The sequence below is a fragment of the Vigna radiata genome, chromosome 1 (assembly GCF_000741045.1).
Source record: "Vigna radiata var. radiata cultivar VC1973A chromosome 1, Vradiata_ver6, whole genome shotgun sequence".
In the NCBI taxonomy this organism is placed as follows: Eukaryota; Viridiplantae; Streptophyta; class Magnoliopsida; order Fabales; family Fabaceae; genus Vigna; species Vigna radiata.
In genome coordinates this window covers 16,263,981-16,291,435 of record NC_028351.1, presented here as the reverse complement: position 1 = coordinate 16,291,435, position 27,455 = coordinate 16,263,981, and the positions used below count along the sequence as shown (strand labels likewise).

At 32.8% G+C, this 27,455-nt stretch overlaps 1 protein-coding gene and 2 long non-coding RNA genes across 5 annotated transcripts; 1 reads left to right on the top strand and 2 right to left on the bottom strand.

Moving 5' to 3' along the window:
* Window positions 1-3,427: 3,427 nt before the first annotated feature.
* On the bottom strand, window positions 3,428-7,120 carry LOC106768997. 2 transcript variants are annotated; one of them, XR_002669439.1, is made up of 5 exons: window positions 6,897-7,120; window positions 5,510-5,606; window positions 3,972-4,066; window positions 3,815-3,855; window positions 3,428-3,685 (listed from the first exon to the last, which is right to left on the bottom strand). It is a non-coding gene; the product is annotated as an uncharacterized LOC106768997 (long non-coding RNA). The 2 variants fall into 2 exon arrangements; XR_001376296.2 differs by lacking the exon at window positions 5,510-5,606.
* A 2,812-nt stretch (window positions 7,121-9,932) lies between these two features.
* Window positions 9,933-13,258, top strand: LOC106768597. Its single transcript, XR_001376260.2, has 3 exons — window positions 9,933-10,414; window positions 10,546-10,637; window positions 12,677-13,258. It is a non-coding gene; the product is annotated as an uncharacterized LOC106768597 (long non-coding RNA).
* A 1,464-nt stretch (window positions 13,259-14,722) lies between these two features.
* LOC106763630 (MLO-like protein 6) lies at window positions 14,723-22,178 on the bottom strand. 2 transcript variants are annotated; one of them, XM_022785635.1, is made up of 16 exons: window positions 21,863-22,178; window positions 21,246-21,303; window positions 20,843-21,087; window positions 19,661-19,777; window positions 19,519-19,579; window positions 18,664-18,752; window positions 18,262-18,336; window positions 17,679-17,773; window positions 17,551-17,600; window positions 17,267-17,307; window positions 17,003-17,176; window positions 16,320-16,355; window positions 16,100-16,167; window positions 15,551-15,611; window positions 15,098-15,460; window positions 14,723-14,960 (listed from the first exon to the last, which is right to left on the bottom strand). In XM_022785635.1, the coding sequence occupies exons 1-16, from the start codon at window positions 21,983-21,985 to the stop codon at window positions 14,937-14,939; spliced, it is 1,680 nt and encodes a 559-aa protein (XP_022641356.1). In that variant the 5' UTR covers window positions 21,986-22,178; the 3' UTR covers window positions 14,723-14,936. The 2 variants fall into 2 exon arrangements, with proteins under 2 accessions (XP_022641356.1, XP_014503285.1); XM_014647799.2 differs by having other exon boundaries at window positions 14,723-15,460; window positions 21,863-22,168.
* Between the last annotated feature and the right edge of the window lie 5,277 nt (window positions 22,179-27,455).

Here is a 27,455-nt window from a genome sequence, read left to right as displayed (position 1 = left end):
AGTAGTAATTTCTACTAATATAGCAGAAACATCACTTACATTAAAGGTAACATCCCATTCACAATAAGTTTGATTATGTTTACGGGTTAGATGAATCCTCCTCCTTATTTCGTATTTTTCTAATCATGTAGGGAATTTTCTATATTGTTGACAGTGTGTTTTCTAAACAGCGGTTCTACAATCCGTTAATCTTTTTGTTATTTTTATTGAAGAGATACAGGAATAAGCCCTGTAATGATTATTTCTTGTTTGATTTATAAATGTAACATTGGGTCTATCTTTACCTCTATTCAAGTTTCTTTTTTGCTTTCCAGTTTTTAGCTAACATTGTTCCACTACATAGGCATTATCCTCATTTTCTATGTGGGCACTTGTACTTTCTCAAAATGTTAGAGAAGTTTCATCAATTTTTATGTCACTTATTGTCCTTTTTTAAATTTTATACAAGTTGTTGGTTTATGAAGAATTTAAAACATTAAAATTTTCAACATTTATTTGATAGTTTCTTAGTCATGGTATTCTATGAATTTTAAATTAACATACTATAAGTAGTTTACAACATACTTTCTAGTTTCACCCTTTGATGCCTTTACTATAAAAAATTAAAATACTTAGTGATTTGATTTGAATATTTGTAGTTGAAGGGAAATACATTTATGTAAGAACAATATAGACCTTTATGGAATTAATTTCTATTGCAGGCAACTAAAGATTGTGTTGCCAAGACGTTGAAAAGATTAGAGGAGAAGATTCAGGGTCGGGTAAAATGTCATATTCATGATACTTTCTGCTTTTGGTTGTTAATACTTGGTATCTTTAAAATGATGGGGGTTGTACTGACTACTATTGATTGTTGTTTGTAGTATACATCCATCTGAGAAGGCCATACTGCAATGCCTTGGTTGTCTAAAGGTTAATGTACCTGTTGCCAAAAGTTAAGGTTAAGGTACCTGTTGCCAAAAGTTACCACTGCACTCCAAAGTGTTTTTCAGATGCTTGGCAACATCTTCGTGTCTTACATGATCGTGCTGCAAATTCAGGTAATGTATCAGTTTTATTTAAAATTTATTTTTTGAATGCCTAAAACAATTGAACTTGTTGTAGGATCGACCATCTACCAAGGTTCATGCTGCTTCAGGTGGTGGATCTTCCTTGGGATGCCTCTTTGGTGGTCCTCCAGGGAACTAATTAATTCATGAATGTGGTTTAAATCTACCATGATGATAAATCATGTGTAAAATAGATAGTGTTGTCATTGCCTTGTGTTTAGACCAATGAACTTTCTTATTCTGTTATTCTACTAAACCTCTTGACAATGCTGGTGTGGCTGATGGCCTAAACTAAGCTTATTCTAGGTTTGTTGTTCTATGCTATTGTGTGGGTTTCAATTAAGGAATTTACTGTGCCAATGAGCTAAAGTTCAGTTATGAAATCAAGTTCATTTTTTATAGTGGTTTTATACTTTTTTGTTTTGAGATTTTTAAAGAAAATAATTAGAGTTGAAGTGTTGGTGAATGTATTTTTATTGTGAATGGAATCAATTTTGAATGATTATAATTTCATTGAATGTCAATTGTAAAATATTTTTTTTTTAAAAAAAAACCTATATTATGACGTATAAAACAATGTACTTCATAATATGTTGGTTTCGAAAATCAAATATTATAACGTATTAACAAATTTACGTCATAATATCTTTTGCGCATATTATGACTGATTTTAGAAACTACGTCATAATATGTTCAAGTTATTATGACGTAAATTTATGCTACATCATAAAATGCGCAGACTTATTATTACTTCTAGAACTATTACCTCCAAAAACTACGTCATAAAATGTCATTTTTTTACGTCATAAAATGTTTTTTTCGAATAGTGAATTTTACTTTTTAGAAAATTGTGACACTTATGGTGAGGAAGAGTAAGATAGGCACTTAAGTGCTTGTGTAATTGACTACATGAAGGTTGTAATCGATTACGAGTGGATAAACACGAATTTGTACCGAAAGTTCATTGTTGCTCCCATGCCCTGGAAACAGAGCTCCCCATTGAGGGGTTGGACCTCATTTGGAGAAATTATTTAAAGGACCCTCACTTGGTTGTTTGATTTTGATGACGAAGGAGTTATGGCTGAACTTAGTAGTGGTTGGAAGCTATAAGGGTCTCCACAGAATTGGGTTTTTATGAGTGCTTCCAAGTGGTGTCGTGAGGAAGAGTAAGATAGGCACTTAGGTGCTTGTTTAATCGATATTAGTAAGGCTGTAATCGCTTACTAGTGGGAAAACACAAATTTGTACTGAAATTTAACCCCTGATCCCATGCCCTGGAAAGAGAGCTCCTATTGAGCACAAAACATTAAAAAGTGTTATATACCCCTAGGGAGCGCTTCAGCCATGCCTGGGGAGCACTCACCAACTTTCGGTACAAAAGTGGAATTTTCCACTAGTAAGCGATTACAGGGCCTCTGTAATTGATTACACGTGCATCAGACATGTGTCCATGGTGTAGTCTCTTACCAGTGCAAAAATAGAAATCGCTTACCAGTGCAAAACCAGAAATATGTACTAAAAGTTCAACGTTGCTCCCATGCTCTGGTAGAGGCGCTCTGCAATGCTTGCTTGGTCCTAAGTTGGTGAGATTTTTTTGAAGGATGTTGAGTTAAAAGATTGATTTTCATGACCAAGGACATGTTGTTTTAGTTTAGACATGGTTGGTTAGTATTTCATACAAGTGCTACTGTGAAGAAGAGTTAGATTGACACTTATGTGCTTGTGTAATTGATTACAGAGTGGCTGTAATCACTTACCAGTGGAAAAACAGAAATTTGTACTAAAAGTTCAACGCTGCTCCCATGCTTTGGTAGGGACACTCCCCAGTGTGTACTTGGTCCTAATATGTAAAACAACATACATGACATTTACCTAAAAAATCCTAACTAATAATGATTTATAATAATAACAAAAATATTCATAATAATTTAAATAAAATCATCCCTACCAAAATCAATAAAAATAAAATAAAACCTTAATAATTTAGTCAATAATTTTTTTTCTTATCTTTTCACTTTTATAATTTAAGAGTAAAAGTTAGAAAAATCCATTAAAAGCTTCAGCACATAAATAAGTTGTGATTGTTTTAGGAGTCTATTATCCTTCTATTGAATTTTTAAAATATATTAATATTAGTATATTAACTTTTTAAATATATTTTAAAAACTCAAAATCAATATTCATTTGTGTATTGTGAAATTTTAGAAATGTGATTATTTCGATCCACCCATGTAAAACTTGTGAAAGTTCATTCATATAATTATATGCACAAAATTCTATATTAATCAAATGTTTACACAAATAAAAACTTACTCTGATTACGATCGATTATATGAATAATCAATCGTTGAAATAATATAATTTTGCAATGATCTCAAACACACATTTACTTATGCAAAAAAACTAACTTTGGAGAAACATCATAAAAATAGTTCATGCAAATTACTTTATCCAATATAGAAAAAATACAGTAAAAACATAATGTTAGGGTGCCTTTCTTTTTCAGGCCACACCACCATTAGTTTCAACTTCCAATCTTCCTTATTAGTAAGTTCTGATCAAGTGAAAACTTAACACAATGAGATGCATGTCCTCTCAACATCAACTAAAGTCCTCCAAATGATGCATATACCTCCCTGGTGCAAGAAAAATAATTCATGACATTATAGTCTCCCTCCAGAAATCCATGACAGATTTCAATATAAAAAAATGTGTGTGCCATCCAGACAGAGAAAGGTTCAAAAGCTTCAAGAAAATTAACATACCAGCTTAACAACCACCTCCTCTCCAGTTTTTATATTAACACCTAACATGAGACAAAATATAACTTCAACATTTTATACAGCAATAGAAACGTAAAACGGTACAGTATGAAACATCAAAACAAAACAAAATAAAAAGGGAAAAGAAACATAAACATACCTAAATAGAGCTCCCTAATCCCAATTTAAACTTGCCACCAATCACATGCTCCATGATGGGACGACCTTCACCGCACCTCAACTTGCCAACAATAACTGCAAAAAAATAAAAAATAAACAGTTTTGGTTAAAAGCTCTTTTTGGTCCCAATTTTGGTTGGAAAAATTCGTTTTGGTCCCTGTGTTGATTTTGTGTTCAATTTGGTCCCAAAGAACGAATTTAATGTTCAATTTGATCCTTTTCAGTAACTCCGTTAAAATTTTTAACGACAACGTGTCCAGATGTGCAACTGCTGAGTGATGTGTCATTTCTTTGCTGACTGGGAGTCCTTTTTAGCTGTTAGAATTTTTTAAATTGAATTTCTTAATCAGGGTTTTTATTTTGGGAATAAATTGAAGAGGGTGGATTCTAAATTAGGGTTTTTATTTCCCAATCTTCTTCCCAGTTTTACTACAATTTTGAAGGATGGCAACCTGAGACAGAAGCATCTATCTCAAGCTTTCAACAATTCCACCTTCCCAAGAAAATGATAAACCCACAAAAGTGTAAAGATTAAGAGAGATGAAGAAACGGGAAACCCTAAAAAAAACCATCTTTATCAATGGGCTAAGTCGAAAGTCCAACCTCACATCTTCACGATTTCTGGGTTTTGTTGCAGGTACCATTGCGAGGAGACGAACTCGCAAGGTTGAACAACGGCTCAATTTAGGGTTCCATGGAAATTGGGATTTTCTGATTTATGGGTTTGCAGGTGATGAAGATGAATGTGCGAGATGATGGAGGTTCTGCTTGTGCCACTATGCAGATTTCTCTGATCAAGATGCGATGTAGATGGAGGTTGCAAGGCTAACGGCGGAGCTTCTTGAAGATGGCCATGGAAGATTCTCTATCGCGATGAAGATGGTGAGGGCACAATTTTGGTGGTGCTTTATGAAGGACAACGGCGATGCTAGGTGGCTGATGGCAAGGTGGGTAAGGTTTTGCCCAGTGGTGGTGGAGGTCGTAGGGGAAGAAGAAGAAGAACGAGGAGGCTGTTAAGATCCAGTGAAGAAGAAAACTATGAACCAGTGAAAAAGATATAAAAAAAATCAAAATAACTTAAAATGCCACTGACCACTCCATGTCACCCAATAAAATGACACCTTACTCAACAGTTGCACATCTGGACACGTTGTCGTTAAGAATTTTAATGGAGTTACTGAAAAGGACTAAATTGAACATTAAATTCGTTCTTTGGGACCAAATTGAACACAAAATCAACACAGGGACCAAAACGAATTTTTCCAACCAAAATTGGGACCAAAAAGAGCTTTTAACCAACATTTTTTCATACAAAAACACGAACATAAATCCAAACCCCCAAAACCAAATAACCAAAAATCCCAACCCCAAAAGCAAAATGATGACCGACATATGCCATAATCCATAACCTAAATACGAATACGGAATAAGGATAATGTTCATATCTTGTTCGAAAAACCCATGTCACCACACGAACCCATGACATAAAAAAGGTAACAACTTCGACGAAATACACACCCAACGATGTGAGAAGCATAATGTCGAACTCAAGATATAAACCCAACGACGATGGAAATCCCTCAACGTCCACAGAGATTGCTCACCACTTCTACCCCTTCAAAAAATAGACAGAGAAAAGAGCTTCAAAGGAAAATGAAAAGCTAAAATGGAGAGAGAGCTTCAAAGCAAAACGAAAACCTAAAATGAAAAGAGAGTGCTTCGAAGTAGAAAATGGCTGAAAACGAGCGAGGGTGTTTTTGGAATAACATAAAGTATCCCTTTTCAAATAAGTTTTTTAATTAAAAAAATAAAATTATATAGGCCAATACAACGCTAACACATGGCGTTGTCAAAACATTGTTAAAAAAAGTTGTCAACGTATCGCTCTCCTCTCCAACACTACAAACGTGGGTCCCACCGAAAATGCATAAAAAATAAAATAAATAAATAAAACACATAAATAAGACACATTCAATGAAAGTACACTTAAAGGCAAGATTAAAAGAGAATTAAACCCTCTGCCAATTTCACTCAACCAAGCTAAACTAAACTCATGTAAATGTAAACCTTCCCATTGGTTTAAAATTAAATGTTGGGACCCACCAAGCTAATTCCTTTCGTTAGGATTATATATGCCATTACAACTATATAATACATATTTCAAGTATATTACAATAATAATCAATTCTATACAATTAAAATAACACACTTAACACACCAAAACCATAAAATAAATTATTTTCTTTCTATGAAAATATAAATTCTATCAACAATATCTTTAATTGTTAAAAACTAAGACTTAATTTATTTATTCACTAATAATTTTAATACGCATTCGTACAAAACTATTTTATTTCATTTAATTGTTACCATTATTTATCTATTTAATTATTTCTTACAGATCTTAGAACACCGAACTCAAAGATCGAGCGTCGCCACCCATGCCTGACGCTTAATTTTAATCTGACATTTTTAATATAATATTATATTACTAAAACAAACAATTTCAAATTTTAAGAAAATAATAGTATATTACCATTAAACCCATACATCCAATCAAGTAAAATAGACAAAATTACAAAAACTCTAAACCCAAAAACACAATCCTGTAAATCTGTTTCAAGAAGATTTATAGCCACGATTTCAAAAATAACAAAATAAACGCGCCAAATGAGTGAAAATCAAATCAAAATAACATAATAAAAATGAAAGAATCCAATAATGTTGAAAAAATTTTATAAAAGTTTATATCTCTACCTATAAAAGAAAATATATGATTATCAAATTATCACATGTAAAGAAAAAATCAACCTGCGAACTGTGGGATTATTGACGGAGAAAGGAGGGTGGTAGGAACAGCTGATAGAAAAACAAGATTAACGGGGAAAGGAGATAGAGAGCATACCGAAGGTCTGCAAAAACGAAATTATCGAAGAAGAGTGGATCGGGAAAGGAGGAACGCCGCCGGCACGACGTGAAAGTTCTTTTGCCACATCGAAACACTTGCGGGCGCCATCTATTTCTCTCTTGCGAGAATAACTTCCCTTCCCGGAAAACGCACGAGCCATATGAATATTTCGTAATGTAAGTTTGGATTTCATCACTTAGCTATGAGAAGAGAATTATTAAAGTGTAATACAAATTCTAGAAGAATGTAGAAGCACCTTAGAAAATAGAATTCTAGAAATATCTTATTTAAAAGGATTCTAAAATGATGTATAAAAATATCTAGGGATACTTATCTATTAGATTTATCTAGATAAGTTTAGAATTATAAGAATGTTTTAGAAAACTCTAGAAGATGAATAATGACCCTTAGATTAATGTTGTGGTGGCAAGATCCTAACCATTGGTTAAGGAGGTGTCACTAGTATAAATAGGGGTGATTGGATCATTTGTAAGCAAGCCAAATAAGAAGCCAACATCTACAACAACTAAGACAACTACTACACTTCTTCCAACTACTACTTCTACATCCTACTATCTCTACATTTTCTCTACCTTATCAACTACTCCTTTCACAACCTCAATATACTAACAAGAATGAATCTTTCATGGTGCAATTCCAGAAAGTAGGGATTGATGATAAGAGAATTTCATGTCTTGGAAGCACTTATATCGCATGAGACTTTTCGCAGGAAGTCATGACAAAATTTCTGATATGAGGTCATCAGGGAACGTTCTAGTAGAAGAAATCTCCGTCTCCATCTCAAAATCCTAACAATGGTACGTGGTCTCCTTAGTTAAAATAAGTAAATAATATATAAAAAAATAATAAAAGTAGTTAGAAATAATTAGATCTTAACAGTAAAATCTTCACATATAAAAACAAATTATAATAACTTTATAAAAAATAGTAATGATTATATCTTTAATGATTATATTTTTAAAAAATTAATTAATAATATATAAAAAATAAAATAAAAATAAAAATTGTGTTTATTAAAAAATATTTTACTTTTAAAATAATTCAGAGACAACATATTCTTTTGAACTAATTTTGGGCAAACTTTTTTCTAATTATATATAAAAAAATTTTGCATAAAATCTTTAGATAAAATTTTGGATGTCATCAAATTTATTTTCTCCATGAATCATTTTGGGGTCAATGAACCCATATACATCATTGAACCCCATCTTGTTAGTTACACCAAACATATACCTGAAATCAAGAAATGATTTGATATAAGTAACTTGGTAAATCAATTTTATATAAATAAGTGCTCATAGACTTACATCATCCACAACTAAACGAGAGTAATATTAACCTTTTCTCTCCCCGACACAAGCTCCTGAACATCTTACTTGTGCCAGTACAATGGAATCTCTGAGTCTCTTCGAAATATAGTAGAATCCCATGAAATAATCATCGGCGTATCTGCAATAATGTTAGAAAGCTCGTATAACGCACCAAAAGGGTCGTCCTCAAATTAATGAATATTCTTCGTTGTAAGACTTTCCTCTCGACCCATCTGTTATTACATGAAAAAATAGTTATGTTCTAACGTCAATAAGAAGTTAAGTTTAAAATTCAGAAGTATATAATAGGAGTCCATACTGAGGGGTGAGAAATAGAACTAACCAAATATCTAGGTCAGGCGATGAAAGACTGAAATGTCTGTACCACAATGACAATCTCATCTGTTGGCACAAGAACAAACGCATCTAGTACGACAATTTCATCGACTATGACCTTCACCTCATCTTCTCCTAGCTCCATAACATGAACTATAGTGGTTGCCTCAAAGACTGTGCCACGAGCCATTAGCATGGTCTTGGTAGGATGTACAATGTATGGCTGACATGGACAAGTGTTGTCCATGTCATCTCCTGGGAAGCTTGGAGTTGAACAACTTCCTTTGTCGCTTCTAACTGACAAATTAAATGTTAGTGATTGAGGTCGTACCCAAATTAAATTAATATGCAATTAAAGTACAATATATAGTAAGAAGTGACTCTTAGGTCGTCTCTCAAGGACCAAAAGTGGTTCAGCCAAATGATCAAACAATTGGGGGGGGGGTTGAAAAGATTTGTGTGAACAAAAATGAACTGATTTAAACACAGATTAAAAACAGGTTGGCATCTAGATCATATACAATGCTTCCTATCCTTGATTAACAACAAATTAAAAAGGTTGGCAGCAAACACAATGACAGTGTAGAAATCTCAAGGTCACATTTGCAAAACTGAGAAAATAATGAAAAATTAAGCATAATTGATTAATTGAATTTGGTTTAGAAAGCTAAGTGAATAGGACAAAATAATTATTCATCACTTAGCTTATACAATATGTAAATTATAAACAAAAATGATTATTAATTTTACCTAGGGAAGCACAACATCTCCCACTACAAGAGGTCACTACGGACGCATGCCATAACTCTCATACTATTGCTGAAATTGACGCATAATGAAAAGATTACAGGAGAATCAACCCAAGACATTTAGCTTTCCATGTCAAAGGTACTACAAGAAATAATGAAAAGTAAAAGGAAAAATAGTTAAGTGATGGTTCAAGGTAGAAGAAACTATTGGATAAGGAATGGATGATTAAGAAGCCTGTTGGTACTCTCTATTTGTTACAATTTTGGACAAATTTAATTGCTACTCATATTGCACTTTGCCCATGCATTTTTATGGTGACTTCTTCAAATGTAAAGGTTAAAAGTTATTAGCATGCATTGTTTACTTCTACATTGGCATATTTTAACTAGATTTCATGCAAAAATCCAAGGGATAAACTTAGGTTTGTTTGTTGAATATTTAGTTAGAATAAGTTTTATACTAAATAAAAAAGTCCATGAATCTAGCTTAGGATAATCATCAAAGCAACTTTCATGTGTAGAAGCCCAAGGCTATAACATGTCAAACGAAGTGGTACAAGCAAGGTACTCCAAATGATACAAGCTAGACAAGATCTTATTTAAACGAGTCATTAGAAAACACTTTCATGAAACAAGTCCAAACCAACTTTGCTGAGACTACAAGAATTGCGTTGATTTCCGGCGGATATATACCAAAGGACTTTGGTCCGCCGGTAATAATCTTTTACCGAAGGATCTTTCGGCGGAGCTTTGGGTGTGTCATTACTGAAGGATTATGTGTGCCGGTAATGGAAGTGATATTTTTAGCGGTCATTACCGAAGGCTTCGGGCCGCCGATAAAGGGGTCAGAAATGAAATTAAAGTTTCCCTCTTATTGTGAAAGAGGTCATACCCTTTAGAAGCCTTATGAAGATTTTGAACCCTTGTTCTCCGAAACCCATTGTGCCCTTCCTTCACAGAGGTGCTCTTCGTGGTCTTCCTTCAGAGAGGTCCTCTTTGTTCACAGAGCCTCCGTCATCGTGAATGTGAGTGTGAGTGTTCCCATCAAAGTGCTTCTTCGTTCGGTGCCATCCATCTCCGACTTCGTTGGCGGGCAGTGGTAAGTGTTCCTTCTTCGTCTTTTTCCCCAATTTCTGGAATATAGTGAGTGGAATATGTGATTATTGTGTCAAACCTAGGAAAACTGTCAAACATCAGGAAAAAGGTTATGACTTCCACTTGAAATTTCAGAAGCTCAAACCCGGTGTTGAGGAGGTGGAGCATGTGGTGGCGCTAATACTTCTCCGGTGAAGGTCAAAGACAGTGCTGTGATTGTCCTAAAGGTTAGATTTTTAAAATCGTACATTATAAAATTGTAACATAATTGGATGCATTGTCTGGAATTGGTATTGGTTTGGGTTTTGAGATTTTGAGTGATATCATTTACTGTTCCACGAGTAGTTGCAATTGCACCTTCATTCTATGTTTTTTGGTTTAGGTTTTTACTGTTTATATTTCATTACATGAATTTCTTGGGTATAAAAATAGGGTTATGGATACTGATGTGATGGATTTGTTTAGAAATGTAGTGATTTATCTGTTTCAGCCTCATGATCAGATACGTGACTTTTAGAAATTTAGATTGACATGCAAGCACTTTGATTGAAGGGAGGAAGATAGGCTAGGAAGGCAGATACAATGGAATTGGCATAGAGAATTGATAGTTGTAATGTGTGGATAGAGCATTATTAAGTGTGTGGAGTGAGTGGATAAGTGATTGCACCAGTGTTTGAGGATTAGAATCGTACCTATCACAGTTAAAAGGGGCACAATGCATCTTCCTTGGCTGTGTATATTAGAATCATTGGCCAACAAAACAAGGGAAATAATGAGAAGAAAGAAATTACAATTTTCAAAACAGAGATAATTGATGCTTAAATATTTTTGTAGATTTCCTACCCAATTCCACTAATATTTGTTCTTTCCTAGTTTTGTTCTAGTAATTGGTGGCAATAGATCTAATTTACCATTCATAAAAAAAAGTGATCAGTATAGAATATTAAGTTACTGGACATAGCAAAATTGTCTATCCCTTTTGTCTGATTCAGGGGATGAGGTGTATATATAAAACATCTCCAGTGGCTCTATTGGTTTCTAGATAAGAGAAAGCTTCAGCAAGCTGAGCAAAGGAGAATGAACCTTTGGGGTCTACGATTGCCTTCACCTTTCCACTTTCTAAGTAAGGGTTTAGTTTCCTAAGAACACCTCCATTCGAAGTAACCACAAATCTGAAACCAGGTGGAGTAACACCACCTGTCAGTGCCAACACACTACCACCTTCTTTCACAACCTTCATTGCCCTCTCACATTGCCCTGCAAATCATCCTTATCTTTAGACCTTTTTATTAGCATTTCATAACCACTTTCCATGCATTATTAAACATAATTATATGATGAAATACAAATTTAGAATGCAAGTATTTCTCAAGACTTATAGAAGAATAACTTTTGACCTAGGACAGAGCATAGCAAATGACACGGTGCAAAAGCCTTTGAAAACAGAATGTGACAGTACATGTTTTTTTTTAAACTAGAATTTGAGTAACTCAACTACTCATTTTGCAAATCTGTGATGAAAAGAAGTTGCAATCATTTTAGGCACATTTAGCATCATCAAACAAATTTGGACAAAGTGTGAAACAAGGAATTATGGACCAAAAATAGTGAACACCTTTTCGAACCAGAGAAAACAGTTGTATGCAAATTGTGATGAGAAACCTTAGGTAGGTAGGGAAATTGAACAGTGAGTGCAAGACATTGAGGCTTGAGAAACCCTCATGGGTATGGAAAATGGAAGATAATGGAGTGGGTTGGAATGATTGCCCAAAGGGAAAACACCAAAGAAGGACTCAAATAGCAACAGGAAGTGTGTCCTTGTATGACAGAAAATGACATTTTCTTTTAGGCCTAAAGGTTATTATTTGGGCAACAAAATAATTGCAGCAAGTCCCAGACAAGTGTGTCTTTATTTTCTGCAACTTATCTAACTCTCACTCTCTTTATGTGATCTTTTGATTTGTGCACTTCTTAAGATACCCATACCTTCAAATCTAGGGAAGCACCATAATGGGTAGTGAAAGAAGTCACATGCTTGGAATATATACTCTAGAGATACTTCCTCTACTCTCTACTCTTATTTCTAACTCTCAAATTTCCCTCTTTGTACTCTGCATCATCTCTCATACCTATATATTACTAGTCATAATTAAAGTGAAACAAATGCAAAGTAATGCACTGTGATTCCATTGCTGCACACACTGAATAGACATTCCATTGAGAGAGATCCCTTCATGTTCTCACTAAAGTAATTCAAACCCTACAGATGATGACGAAGACCATATCAGGTCACAGTGTTGGATTGATGTTGTTGGTGGAAAGAAAAAAGGAAGAATCTATGGGGCAAGGCAATTGGCTGCAAATTACAGTGCAGATCATCGTGGTCTAAAGCACCAACCTTCTTCTTCCTCCCAACCTCCTAATGAGAGCGTTCATGCCCTGACGCAGCAACTTCAAACACGTGAACGAGAATATAGTGAACTCAGACAAGAGTTTACCAATTTTAAAGAACACTGTAATGAGATTGCTTCCTTAGTCTGCAGTGCCTCCGGCCTCTCATTCGCAGCCCACACCAGTCCAGCCTACTGAAGTTCAACCCACACATGTCCAGCCCATACCAGTCCAGACCCCATCAGTCCAGTCCCCATCTGTCCAGCCATCTTCAGAGCCTCAAAACAATGAACAAGAAGACAATCATCAGGCTGAACATTATGACGACTATTAGATTTTATAGGATAACTTTGCACATTATTATTACTTCTTTTCCTTCTAAGAAAAATTTTATATTTAGTCCTATATTGGTTTGTGGAATTCTGTTTAGTTTATTAATTACATGGTTTTAGACATTAGACATTATATATATATATATATATATATATATATATATATATATATATATATGTTTGGAGTTTGGATTGATTGGAGTTGACTCCACTTGGTGAACGTTGGATTGTATTTTGAGTTGGATGTTGGTATTGAATTGTGCAGGTTTACTTTGATTGTATAAATTTTGCAAACTGCAGTGTGAATGTATTGTGCAGGTTACTGTTTTGAGTGGGATATAAAAATGAAACTGCCAGGACTATAAACACAAATTTACCGAAGGATTTATTCTTCAATAATTACCCTAGTATTATCCTTAGATAATTACCGAAGGATATATCCTTCGGAAAATACCGAAGGATATATCCTTCAGTAATTACCTAAGGATAAATCCTTCAGTAATTACCGAGGGATATCGAAGGACATAATCCGCCGATAATGGTTTCTGACAAAGCTTTTTCCGACGGAGTTGAGACCGTCGGTAAGCCGTCGATAAAATGGATTTCCAACGACAATATAGTCTTTAGGGACGGATATTGACCTTCGGTAATACCATCAATTTTTGTAGTGGAGTGACAATCAAGATTCATGGAGCGATATGAATCCATTAAATGAGTTCTTTATCAAACAACTCTAGTGAAGTATGTAGTATATGACAAAAACATCAAATAGGTCATCTAGGAGCTCTGTCCGCACAAACTAGACAATATATCTTTTATCATATTTTCTTCTTCCCTTCAAGAACACTATATTTCCTTCATTAGGTTTGCTACCTTATAGCTTCTTCTTGATACCTAGAAGTTGTCCAAAATTGCTTTGTTTATAGGGTTATGAAGCATTAGATGAATCATGCATGTATCTTCTATAGACGAGTTATGAGCATCTTTTCAGTTCAATTGCACAAACACATATTAGAATGTCCAAGAAACTTCTTTGCAATTATTAAACATTATCAAAACTCAACCTATAGATGTTCAAGTCATCTATTGAATTTCAACATTGGACTCTTTTAACTAGAGCGTCTAACACATATCGACAACCAATTCCTTTATTTGAATTGAAATTGAAATATATTTCATACATGATGGAGGTGAGGAAAATAATGAACGTGTTTCTCAACTTTTAGCATGTTTGGAAACGCCTTTGGCAATAGAAGAATCAGATTTAAAATATAAAAGCCATAGCTATTAACTTTAGCTATTAAAGTTCTGAAAATCATATCTCTAAAACACAACAAATCACATATAAAAAGTTATACAAAAAAATAAAAATCACGTCATACTAACTAATACACCTTAAAGTTAGTAACCTTTCCATTTTGATACTTGTACACTTAAAATCAATACTGTTACAAGTTTTTTACACCAGGATTACCTATCAAAATTAACTTATAATATATTATGCAGACAAAGATCACGTCGTTATTTATTATAAACACAAATTTACTTAGACAAAGATCACGTCGTTATTTATTATAAACACAAATTTACTTGGAATCAGTTTGTAAAATCGCATTGATTCAAAAACAATTTTCTGTTCATATGTCCAAAACATACACTTAAAAGTAGTTAAGTGGCTTAGCGTTTGGAAGGGGAACATATTTTGCTGTTTTGTACAGTTATATATATGTAGACATCATGATTTTCCAACAGCAAATTGTGCCTTCAACATAGTCTCTATCCTCGAATGCTCCGTCAACAAGGTTATGCCTCACTCTCCAAATGACTCTGCATTGATGCAAAAGAATGGATTTTTGATATGTACATAAGCTGTACATTTAAAGTGTTTAATAAAAACTATCATCTTCACTTCTCGTCTCTGCACCAAGATGTCTCTTCTCAAAGGAAAACTCTGATGAACTAACTCTGATTTCAAGCTGAGAGCTTGTAGGCAATTCTGGTGCTGAGCTTGAGCCTGACTCCATAACTTGCATTTGAGTTTCTTCACCAGCTGCATGGTTGCTTTTGGAAGGTGATCCTTCAATATCCCATTGTTCATTTTCATAGTTGGATGTCCTAGGAGATGTTTGTGCACTATCACTTCTACCAGCAAGGTGTTTTTGCAGCAGATGCATAGGAGACATACCATAGGTTGGCGTTGATGGCCTGCTTGATAATGGTGTGGTTGGCTTACTGCTTTTTACTTGCTTTTTGGCAGTGTTGTGCCAGTTCTTCAGTGCTGATGCCACTCTCTGATTGAAGATGGTAGGTTTCATGGTTGAACCCATCTGCAAAACATTATGAAACCAGTGGATGATTATATAGTTTTTTCAAACAAAAAATATGAATGCATGGATAGATTTTCTAGCAAGTAAGACCTGTGTGACTAGAGCATATAGAGGTAGTGTCACATAGCTGCATAAAACTTGTATGATAACCCTGCAAATCAAAATTACCATCATTGTTATGTTTATACATAATGTAATGAATTAATGGTAGGTCTATATATTGGTGATTGTCTTGACGAGAAAATTTATTACAAAAACATAATATTAAACTGAGTTTAATTATATAAGAATATTAGAAAGTGGAGGATAGCGGTCCGACAACGAATGCCCATATAGATCTGGTTAGAATAGACTCCAATCATGACTCTGATACCATATTAAAAAATGTGTTTTAAGTCTAATTCATTTCTACAAAATAAACTTATAAGGTGAGATTTACATCCACTTTATATATTATAATTTGACCTTATCTCTAGTCGACATAGAACTTCCAACCAAAAAATTAACTTTATTTTCAACAAAAACAACCTTAAAATAATGAATTTATGATACTCATGTTTTCTTATAAGTGGGACTTAGCCTCACACTATTACTATTAACAATTGTCACGTGAACTTTTTATCAGAGAAGCAAACTTACCCCATTGTAAGTCTAATGACAATATCTGCAGTTGTTTCGTGGAAGCAAGAGTGTAGGGAGAATTCATACTGAAATAGAAATTAAGAAGTTAGGAAAAATGAGAAACATAGGCACGTATTAAAGAATGGAAAATTTTCCTCAATGTTGTAGTTATATCCAAAGAGAGAGAAACTAAGGCTAAAATTCAAGAGAAATAATAGGTGAAGATGGATAAACTTACAGTACTCCAAGAAAAAAATGCCAGCTGAAAAGCATTCTGCAACATAGAAGCAAACAAATTAAACTATTTTCAAAATCCAATAATCTTTAGATGAAAGAATAAGGAAGAATATTAGAAATAATGAGTCTAAGTTTCAAATTAGATAAAAATAAGAGAGTTAAACAGACAAAACAATAAAAAGTGGACTTTAAACCTAACTTAACTCTACAAAACTAGCTTGTAAGGTAAGGTTTTCATCCTACTTATATATTATAAATTGGCACTATCACTAGTTATATTTAGGACTTCCAACAAAAATATACCGGCAAACTCAATGTTTTGAAATTTTAAATTGAAAATGTTTTAATTGATTTTAAACCTAACTCAACTCTACAAAACTGGCTTGTAAGGTGAGGTTTTTATCCACTTATATAATATAAATTAACCCTATCACTAGTCGATATAAGACTTCCAACAAAAAAAATACACCGACAAACTCAACATTTTGAAATTTTAAATTGAAAATGTTTTAATTGACTTTAAACCTAACTCAACTCTAAAAAACTGATTTGTAAGGTGAGGTTTTCATCCCACTTATATATTATAAATTGGTCTTATCACTACTCGATGTAGAATTTCCAACAAAAAACACCGACAAACTCAATGTTTTGAAATTTTAAATTGAAAATGGTTTTAATTGTTACCTGAAAGAGCACGAGATGAATCAAAAAGAGGAGGAGGCGTGGACGGTTGAACCAGAACAGGTCATCTCCTGGTTCAACCAGAGGTGCACCTTTGACAACTTCTCCTCTGTCTGTAATCCTCAGTCCCATCTTTGTTATTATCATTTGAAGTTTAGCACCCACTATTAAGATTATCTGTGAAATTTACATTAAATTTCACAGTTATTTATGCTCTTATACATCAAGAAAACAACAACATTGACATAATGAGTAGTTTGTGCTTACAATAAATGGGATGAATGGAAGCCAATAATAAGAATACCACCCTGCAGACAGATCAAATATTTTAAACTATCAATAGTGACATAAACTGGAACAATGACAATTCGAAAAAAACTGTTTTATTTTGTTCTAGTGCCTTTGGTTACTGAGAACATGTTTAAACAAGTTTATAATGTCAAAATTAAATTCTACTAAAATAATTTCTCCTTAACTTTGAAATAAAAAGTCCCTAATTTATTAAAGATTTTATTTATTCAAATTGATTTATGAATTTCAAAAGGGCTTACCATGAGTATTTGTCAGAAGGAATAGCACCGCAAAGAACCATATGACTGGGCTGCAAGTCACAAAAATTATTAAGCTTAAATTGATGAGTAAATTAATAAAAGCAAGAAAAAACAGAACATATTCATACCTTATTCCCACAACAGTTTTAAAATCCTCTTCAAGTGATCTTTCGATGTACTTTTGGAAATCAAATCTTGCATCACTTCCCGGTGCCAGATGCGCCTAAAATCTCAAGTATTTTAGTCTTTCCATTTTTTAAGACGCAAATGGTGAAAAAGAAATTATTAATTAATAAACACATTATTTCTAACCAAATATTTTACTGATAAAAAATATAAATTGTGGTGGATTGAAATAAATATATATATATATATATGTTTTTTATAATTATACTAATGGTATGAAGTGTCTAATAGTTTTGTCAGAATTAATATTTCAAATATAATTTGAAGGAAAAAAATTTTAACAATTTTTGTAGACAACTTTTTTATAACAATCTATATAGTAGTTTACGATTAAACTTTTTTAAATATACGAATCAATAAAATAATAATATATAATTTATTGTCAAAAAATTATTAAAAAATTATTAACATTTATATTCTCTTTTAATAATTATTTAATAATAGATTACGTGTTACTATATTGATTCGCTTATTTGAAATCGATAAATCACAAGCTACAGAACATTTTTCTTAAATATAACTCACCGTGATGAATCCATGTCGTAATGTTAAATAATCCACTTTGTTGACTGATCCAAAGAATTGTCGGAAGAAGCTAACCTGTTCAAGCAGAGTATAAATAAAATAGTTAGAAACATGAAAATTAATTTGTTTACGTGTCAAATAGTAATTAATTACACACTTCAAATTAAAAAAAATTGGAAAGGCCATTGGAAAAAATGGCTAATAAATTGTTAGAAATTTTATTAGCATATTCAGATATTCATTTATATAAAGAAATGATTCTTTAACACACATAAATTTTTTACATTTATTTGACATTATTCTTATTTATTTTTTACTCTCTTCTTCTTTAGAAAACGTCAAAATTTTATATTTTTAAACTATTTTATCTTTAGTATTATTCTTATATAAATGTGTTCTTACAATGGATAAGGAAATTGTTGACTGACTCCAAGGACTCAAGTGTCTTCTTCCAAATGTTGTGTCCCTTGCAAATCTGAACCTCTCAGGATCTGTAATATGTACACATTTATATATACGGCACAGTCAGATGGACCATATAATATAAATGGCCCAAACAAATATAAACATTATTATTTACCTTTAAGAAGTATTTCAAACCAATATCAATATATATGGCTACTACATTATATTATTTAATTATTCGTCTTGGATATAAAATTACTAGAATAAATAATAGGTGCACTAGTATAGTCTACAAAAATATTATACGATCATTTTTTTTTCTTAATTTTAAAGACTTTCATAATTATTCATTTTTAAAAGCACAAAAGAATATAAGAGTAAGTCATTATTTACAATAAAATAATATAAATAACAGGGAGATAATCATGACGTCTTTATTATACTTAAACAAGAATGACATTATTTTATTAATGTATTTGTATTTTGAAATGGATTCCTATGTTAAAGATTGTCAGAATAGAAGCGATAGTATACAAATTTGTAATAAATTAAAAAATAATATATATGTATTACCTTTACTACGTGATATTTAACTAAGTTGAAATAAATAAGTAACAAATCCAAATTAGTCAGTAAAATTATATAAATTTGAGCTGTTACGGAATAATTAATGTAATATAAAAAGGAAAATTGTGTTAGTGTTTTTAATACAAAATAGCCTTAAAGTCATACCAAAGCAATAGAAAGTCAACCTCCACGATATCAAATATGCAAGATTCAATTATTAATTAAGTATAGATACATCATTGACATTAGTTGGTAGTTGAAATGAGGAATTCATGGAGCTCTTACCGTTGTAAAATTGATATTCAATGGTCTTGGTTTCATTTTCCCATGCCCTCCATTTTCTCATCTGCATGCATTAAAAACCAAACCAAGAATTTAGAGAGAGAAAAACACAAAGAACAACCTTAGCATTCTGAAGTCAAAATACCTTGGTTCTTCCCAAACCCAGTGTTATTATGCACTGTAGGATATGAAATATTGCTAACACAAAGATGAATATATGCAGCTGGTGAATCCCATATGCTGAAACAAAAGCAACTTTTCCCTGTAAATCAAAAATTACCCATCAAAACCATAAATATATCAATGTTTATTTCTAATATTTTTATTTCTCTCTCTTTCGATTTTAGCAAAGAGATATTCTTAAGAGTATGAGATCATTATATTATATGTTTTTTTATGATATGATCAACATTGATGTGCATGTTTGAATATGAGTTGTATTCACGACATATTTGAAAACTTTGTCATAAGAGAAACTAATATAAGTAACTTTAAATACAGGTTTTAAATTGAAAAACATACACATGTATTAGATTTTTCAACATACAAAAAATTCAATAAATTATATTTATCATTGATTGTCATGAGAAAACTATTGTGAACGAGAACCACAACCTAATAATTTTCCTTAGTCGGTGGATGCCTATAGAATATTATTTTACATGGTAGCACACCTTTTACTGTAACTTCTTATGTTATGGTGATAAGGGTGTCAGACAAAACATGTTTGGTCCCTATATCAGATATAGACAAGTTTTTATTGATTTAAAACGAAGAAACAAAATAAAATAATAATATAATGATATACTTTTATATTAAATACAAAATATAAAAATAAAATATTATAAAATATAAGTTTTTTTATATTTTTTTAAGAAAGAAGAGAGAGAAAATAGATAAAGATAATTGTTAGAAGTAGAGATAAAGTCTAACTCAACCTCATAAAACTAAGTGTTGAATCCACTTATATACACTTAAATGATTTTATCTCTAGTTGATGTGGGACTTCCAATACACCTCTTTCACGAGGTATATACATTTCAAGCGTGGGATTAGACTTTTTAATGGATGGTCTAATAGCAGTTTGATAGCGGGTGGAACAATATGCCCAACAACAACAGAAATCGCTAGGATAGGCTCTAGGAGTTTAAGCCTAACTCAATCTCACAAAATCAACTTGTAAAGTAAAGTTTACACCTACTTATATACACTTAAATAACCTCATCTCTAGTCGATGTGCACCAATATCAAAATACCGTAAAAGATTTAAGTATTTCAAAAGAATATTTTTCAACAAAATTAGAACAAGTGAAGTTGCTGAACTTGCCTTTTCAGCGCACTTGTCGTAACCTTTTGTCGCGAGAACACGCCTTGGTATAGAGTCATAAAGTTGTAGCAGTTTCCTATAATTTATCTGAATGTCCTCAGATTCATCCTCAGATGTAGTAGTTGAGGACTTTGGGTTCTCACAAGGATGCCACGTGGATGCAACATGTTTCGACACGCAGATCTTTGAAATTTGATCTTGCAAAACACTTAAGAGCAAGGATATGAATCCTAGCACCATAAGCTCTGAACACAGTAATGTCAAAGAAAACTTTCTTCAATTAGAAACTCAAACACATTGTGTAAATTCAACAATTTTTAATTCATTTATCGGAAAAGGGTCTGACAAACATAACTCAGTTGAAAGAATTAAGCAATGAAATTGTAAAGAAGATCATAAGTACCTCCTTTGACCTTCTCCAACGCTTCGAATAGAGCATTTTTTCGTTTCTTCTTAAACCACTGTAAAACATAAAATATGAGTATTGAATCTCATACAAAGGATCAAATATAACATGTTTTAAAAATAATCAACCACCTCTCTGTTTATATGGTTGGAAGTCTCACATCGATTAGAGATAAACTAAGTTATAACATATAAATAAGATATAAATAAGATGTAAACTTTATCTTACAAGCCGGTTTTATGGGTTGGTCTAGGCTTAAACTCACGTTCTAATATGATATCAAAGGTATAATTAGAGTCTATTCTAACGAGTTTTAAGTAGGTATTTTTGTTTTCACCGTTGTCGAGTAACTATTGGACACCCAATGTTTACAACGAAATGTCTATCTTTCGACGTGAAGAGAGTGTTGGATTGTCGGTTTCTGGTTTTGTGGGGTTTAAATGAATTCATGGAAATAATAATCTCATTTCGATCATCTACCTCATTAGTCTCAGATTTTCATCTATCATCCATGGATTTCTACTATAAAAATAACTTACTTTGATGTTCTCTAAGCCTTAAACATTAATCTCAGCTTCTTGAAACACGAAATGAATAAACTCTGCGAAGCTTACCTTTCCAATACCATGAATAAGATGTTCTATGGCGATTGAAACAGCAAGCAGCACAAAACACACAACTGCAACAGCCCATGTTGGAGTTTCCTCAAGAGTTCGCTCATAAACTTTGGATGCCATGTCTGGTATTTTCCTCAAACGTTGCAGGAATCAAACACAAAAACGATGTGATCAGAGATGTTGGAAAGATTGTGTAACCGCCGAACTATGTTGTGTTTTATCGAAATGTTGTGGAGAATTGTATGGAACAGATTGAAGGGTGCTGATATTGGTTTATATCTGAGAGTGTAGAAATGATGTTTGAGATAAGCTTGTTCGATTATCTAGGGAAGGCTCGTCATGAGACAATAGAACACGTCACAACACGTTAGACACATTCAAAGCGGTGATTAGTCAAAGAAAGAGAGCAGAAGGCTGACGCAGAGTTGAGACTCTGATTGGTCAACATTTTACTTAAATATTACAAGAAAATCGAACCAGATGACTTTTGAAAAATACAATAATGCTATTACTGTATTTGTTATTTACATAGAATCTTGTATCTCTTTTTTCCTTTTATTTTCTACAGTTCTTGTAATTAAAACTGTACGTCTATGATAGTAATTCTTTCTTCTTTACAAATTAAATTTGCCTTTTTTTTTTATGTTTTTTTCCGATAATTTTAGTTTCGATTAACATTGTTTCAGCATACGTTACTAATTAAAATAGCTTTGCTCAAATGAAGAAAATACTTATTTAAAGTAACAAATATATATAAAGAGATTGAAATCGAATATTTTGAACTTTGAAAATTTAAACTTGGGTTATAAAAAGAAAGTCCAAGGACCCTGTTTATGTTAGCCAAAATTAAACAAGCGGAGACAGACCAAGAATAAATAAAAGAAAAATCAAGCATTTCGTCGTAGCTGCTGCTAATTGACAAGTAAATGGATTCTTCTACAAACGCGCTTCTATTGATAGAAAAAGAAGAAGAAAGAACTGTTCAATGTCATATTTCAATGTAGAAAAGAATTTTATTTATTAGTAGTTATTTGGAAATTAAGTTTAATCACATTTGAGTTCAGCGTGTATTATGATGGTTCAATTTTAGTTTCATAGTTTTCTAGCACGCCATGTGGTTCTTTCATATATTATAAATGTAACTTTTAGTATTTTATAAATTGCTTAATATCATTTTTATCTCTATTTTCGTTTATTTTTTTTCAATGACTCGACTTTTTCAAGTGTTTAATGTGATCTTAATTTTTGTAATTTTTGTTTAATTTTTTTCCTAACAACGTCTAAATTCGTTAACGATACAATGTTCACGTGGGCAATCAGTGAATGAGATATTCGTTTTTGGCTTATATGGCTTGTCCATATTAGGGTTTTAAACTTCCAATTTCCCTTTTTACTCTACATGTTGTCATCAATACTAGGATTTCAAACTTCCACTTTCTCTTTCTTTCCACTCACTTTCCATATCTAATTTGTCTTCAATTTATGTATTCTATTTTCGCTTTCTTTCTACAATTTGGGTTAGCAATAACTTGAATTTAGTGGAATTGCATTTGAGATGTATTTTTTTAGAATAGATATAATGAATGTGTGCTCTGTTTGGGTGGAATGTTTGGTTTTGTTCTTTATTATGTGGGAAATAGAAGGAAACTACATCTTGGTTTATGATTATATGTTGTTTATGAAATAACAATTTAGAGATTTGTTTAGGCATTTACGATTTATGGATTTATTTAGGAAATTGCATCTTGGTTTTTTATCTATGTGTGCAGGTGTGTCGTTGTGGCACATGGCTAGCTCTGTGTAGTGGAAGTGCATGATGGTTAGGGTTTTTGTGTTTGGAGGTTAAAATGATGATGTGGCAATATGAATATTGTGTTGGAAAAGCCACATATGTCAAAAACGAACACCTCTGATTGGTCACATAGACACTGTGTCATTAATAATTTAGACGACGTCAACAAAAATGAAAAAAAAGAAAAAAATTATGAAAATCGTGACCACATTAAACGCTAAAAAAAGTTGAGTCACACATTGAACAATGTGAACCAAAATAGAGACCAAAGCGGTATTAAGTCTTTATAATTCAATTTTGAATTCAACATTTAAAGCAGTGTGATATTACAATTAGTAACTCAAATAGGTTTTAATTTACCAATAGGACATATAATAATGATGACTTAAAGATTAGATATTTTAATCATAATATCTAAACACTACAAAAAAAACCCTAGAATTATTGGAAGATTTATGTCAAAGATAATGTCCAAAATTCGTCATTATTATAAGTTTTTCGATGGATTACCAACGGGCTAAGATCCATCGATAATGCTTTTGTCAGAAACAATTATTGACGGAATGAGCATTGATAATTATCAACGGATATATCTGTCAGTAATTACCGACAATCTATATCCACTAGTAATTACCGATGACCATATTTTTGACAGTCTGTGAGATGCTTTGTTGTGGAAATGTTTCTTAACTTAAGCAACGGGGAGTGGAAGTGGAGTTACAATAGATCATGGTCAAATAAAGTAGATGAACTTAATATACATCAATAGAAAATGAAATTAAGTAACATGTTATACCTTACATCGTTACTAGAAGAGACTGCAAATTCTGAAGAGATGTCGAATACTTAACGCTTAACTCGGTGGGGTTAAACAGTAGCTAGATAAGTTTATCTAGTGGAAAATAGGAGAGGGTGAAACTTAACTAGAAACTCTATTGGGAAGATACAAGGAATCTCTAGGAATACCAGGAGTGGTAAGGAATAATGCATAACCAAAAATGGTGAAACTCGGTTATAGTCAAAGTAACGAGGGTTAATTGGATTGGTTGGGTGATACTTGGGGTGGTGAGAATACTCAATTGATGGAGATTGCTTCGAGGATGCTTGTTCAACATAAGATGATCTTCCAATTTGGTTGATGAAGCTTCTTCAAAGGGTGGACTCTATATGAGAAGATGATAATAGCGAAAGCAAAGTAGAGATGAAGATGTTGGTGTAGTGTAGCCTTGGTAGATGTCCTTCTAAAAAGTTAGGCCAACCATGAAGGAGAAGGTACGAAGAAGTCTAGAAAAAGACAATTTCATAAGGTGAGAACTCAAGAAGAGAAGTCTTGCAATTTGGGCAAAAAGACTTTACATTCAATCAAGTTATAAGGATTAAAAAAGGGTGCCTCTCTTTTTAACGAAAGATAAAGACCCATTACAACTAGTATAAATAAAGGTCTCAGGTATGATTTCTGGATCACGATGCATAATACATGCATCACTTGCTATGTTAACCGCTCGGTTACGTTATTGACTTACGCGTCGGAGTGCCTTTGACAGGTACCCGCCTCTATGGCCTGAAGAAGGAGGAGGGAGAGCGAACAATACAACTTGGAGTACGAAGACGACTAAGGAGCCCGTTCATCCTTCCACGAACCTGCCCGATCTTAGAGACAACGAGTAAGGTCCGTCGGGTCTTCAAAATAACATAGCGTACTCATGTGTGTCCGGTCTTCAAGGTCCGTCCGGTCCGGTCTTCTAGGCTCGTCCAATCTTCAAGGTTCATCCAGTCTTCACAATGTCCATCCAGTCTCAAACAACATGGAGTGCTTTGGGTAAGGGGCTTCAACCCTATACCTGAAACATTTTTTAATCTTTTTGGAAACTTTAGATGATCTTTAAAGCACACAAAAACAAATATCAAAACAATGCAGTAGAGAGATTAAGGATGGAAAACAAACACAGTCTTTTTATCCTGGTTCGACCTCAATGCCTACATCCAGTCTCTTTCAATCAATATTAGATAGAAAGACTTTCCACTATAGAGATTGTGACTTTTTACAATAAGGAATTACAACAAACATACCCTGAAGAAGAACAATCATCTTCACTACAGTAACCCTTTGAGACCCTTCTCAAAGTACCAAGAACACCAAGTTCTTCTTCCTAGCAACACTCATTGGGAAACATCACAATCTCTTGATTACAAAACAAAACATGATAAGTACAAAATACACCTGAATTGTGCAGAAGTGATCAACCAATAAGCATTCAATGTTAGCCTTCAAGAATTCTTCAAAATCTACAAGTTCTTTGATTCGTGATTCTTGGAGCACTATTCACACCTGCAATCTCTTTTTCAAACTCTCTAATATCAAATATGAAAATTCAAAAATGATCAAAGTGTCAAAACTTTTTCATACAGCGCGAGACATGTTATTATATAGTTTTTCTTATATCAGACGCACTTTAATCGATTACGAAAATAATGTAATCGGTTATGCTTTATCAGAGTTATATCATAATTACATTGAAACAAATTTAATTGATTAAGTATTTGATGTAATCGATAACATGTTAACAGTAAGTCAAAACATTTAAAAATATGACTGTTATTACAGTTATGACTTTGCTTTAAAACAATTTTCAAAGAACACCAGACTTAATTGATTACGTAAACAGTGTAATCGGTTAAGTCCTACACTTAGACAATTTTGAAAACCTTTTCTTCTTAAAAATACATCACTGCACATTTTCTAAAGGTGTTTGCAAAGACACGACTTTTAATCGATTTCACACATAATGTAATTGATTGAAACTTGTCTTGCCATAGTTTTAAGCATACATTATTTGATGAACTTAATTGATTACTAAACTAGTGTAATCGATTACTTCATATAGATTTGCTTTGCGCAAGTGGTTTTAACATATAAAAACATGAGAATGCATACAACAAATGTAAAATATATTTATAATCATAGAGAGTATGCAGACAATTAGTTTAGCAACATATGTATGAAACATAAAGACACTTTAGCAACATATGTATAAAACATAAAGACATATTTTTGTTGTTGTCATGGTAACATATATGTGTTGTCATCATCGAAAACCACACACATGAGGGATTAGGTTTAGCATTCACTTTGCTCCCCCTTTGAACAATATAGAAAAACCTTACAGTAGAGTGCAATTGCTCGTGATTAAAAAAAAAATATGCCAGAACCATTTTGGAGAGCTTTATGAAGACTATTAAAAGTGAGTTGAATGCACACTAATTGGAGTTTGAAGGTTGAATCAGAAGGTAAATAACATAATGAATATTGTGCACCAGCCAACACTATTGCAGAAGCTTGAAACCTCTTTGAGCAAGGATTGAAGGCCAAAGCAACCAAGGGAGCAACTGAACAAGTTTTAAAGAAGTGCACACAAGGAGCAGTAGAGTAGTACCGCTTGATCTTATTTGAGTTCTGAACTTGTAGTTTGTTTCAGATTTAGTTTCCTTTTATTTTTCTTGTAAAAGGCCATTAAGGCAAAGTGTTTGGAGAAATCCTTGATGCTCTTTCAACTGTTGGCAAAGTTTCTTTATTTACTTGCTTTTCACACAACTTAGTTGGTAAGTGTGTCGTGATAGAAAAGCTACAAGCCTCACCCTAGGTTTTCCTTTGCTTTATTTCCTTATGTCCACGTAAATAGGTTTTACTTAGGCTTATAAGAGTTTAAGCTTTAGGCCTTTATCACATTAGAGGTTCGAAAATTAGAAGTCTAAGTGTTTTAACTTTCATTTTTGGTTGTTTGAGTCCATTTTTTAATT

Coding starts and splice junctions, on each gene's coding strand:
- LOC106763630 (XM_014647799.2), bottom strand. CDS start 21,985: ATGGCATCCAAAGTTTATGAGCGAACTCTTGAGGAAACTCCAACATGG. Junction 19,778..20,842: donor ACGACAAGTGCGCTGAAAAG/GCAAGTTCAGCA, acceptor TTTGATTTACAG/GGAAAAGTTGCTTTTGTTTC. Junction 17,774..18,261: donor TACGACATGGATTCATCACG/GTGAGTTATATT, acceptor TTGAGATTTTAG/GCGCATCTGGCACCGGGAAG.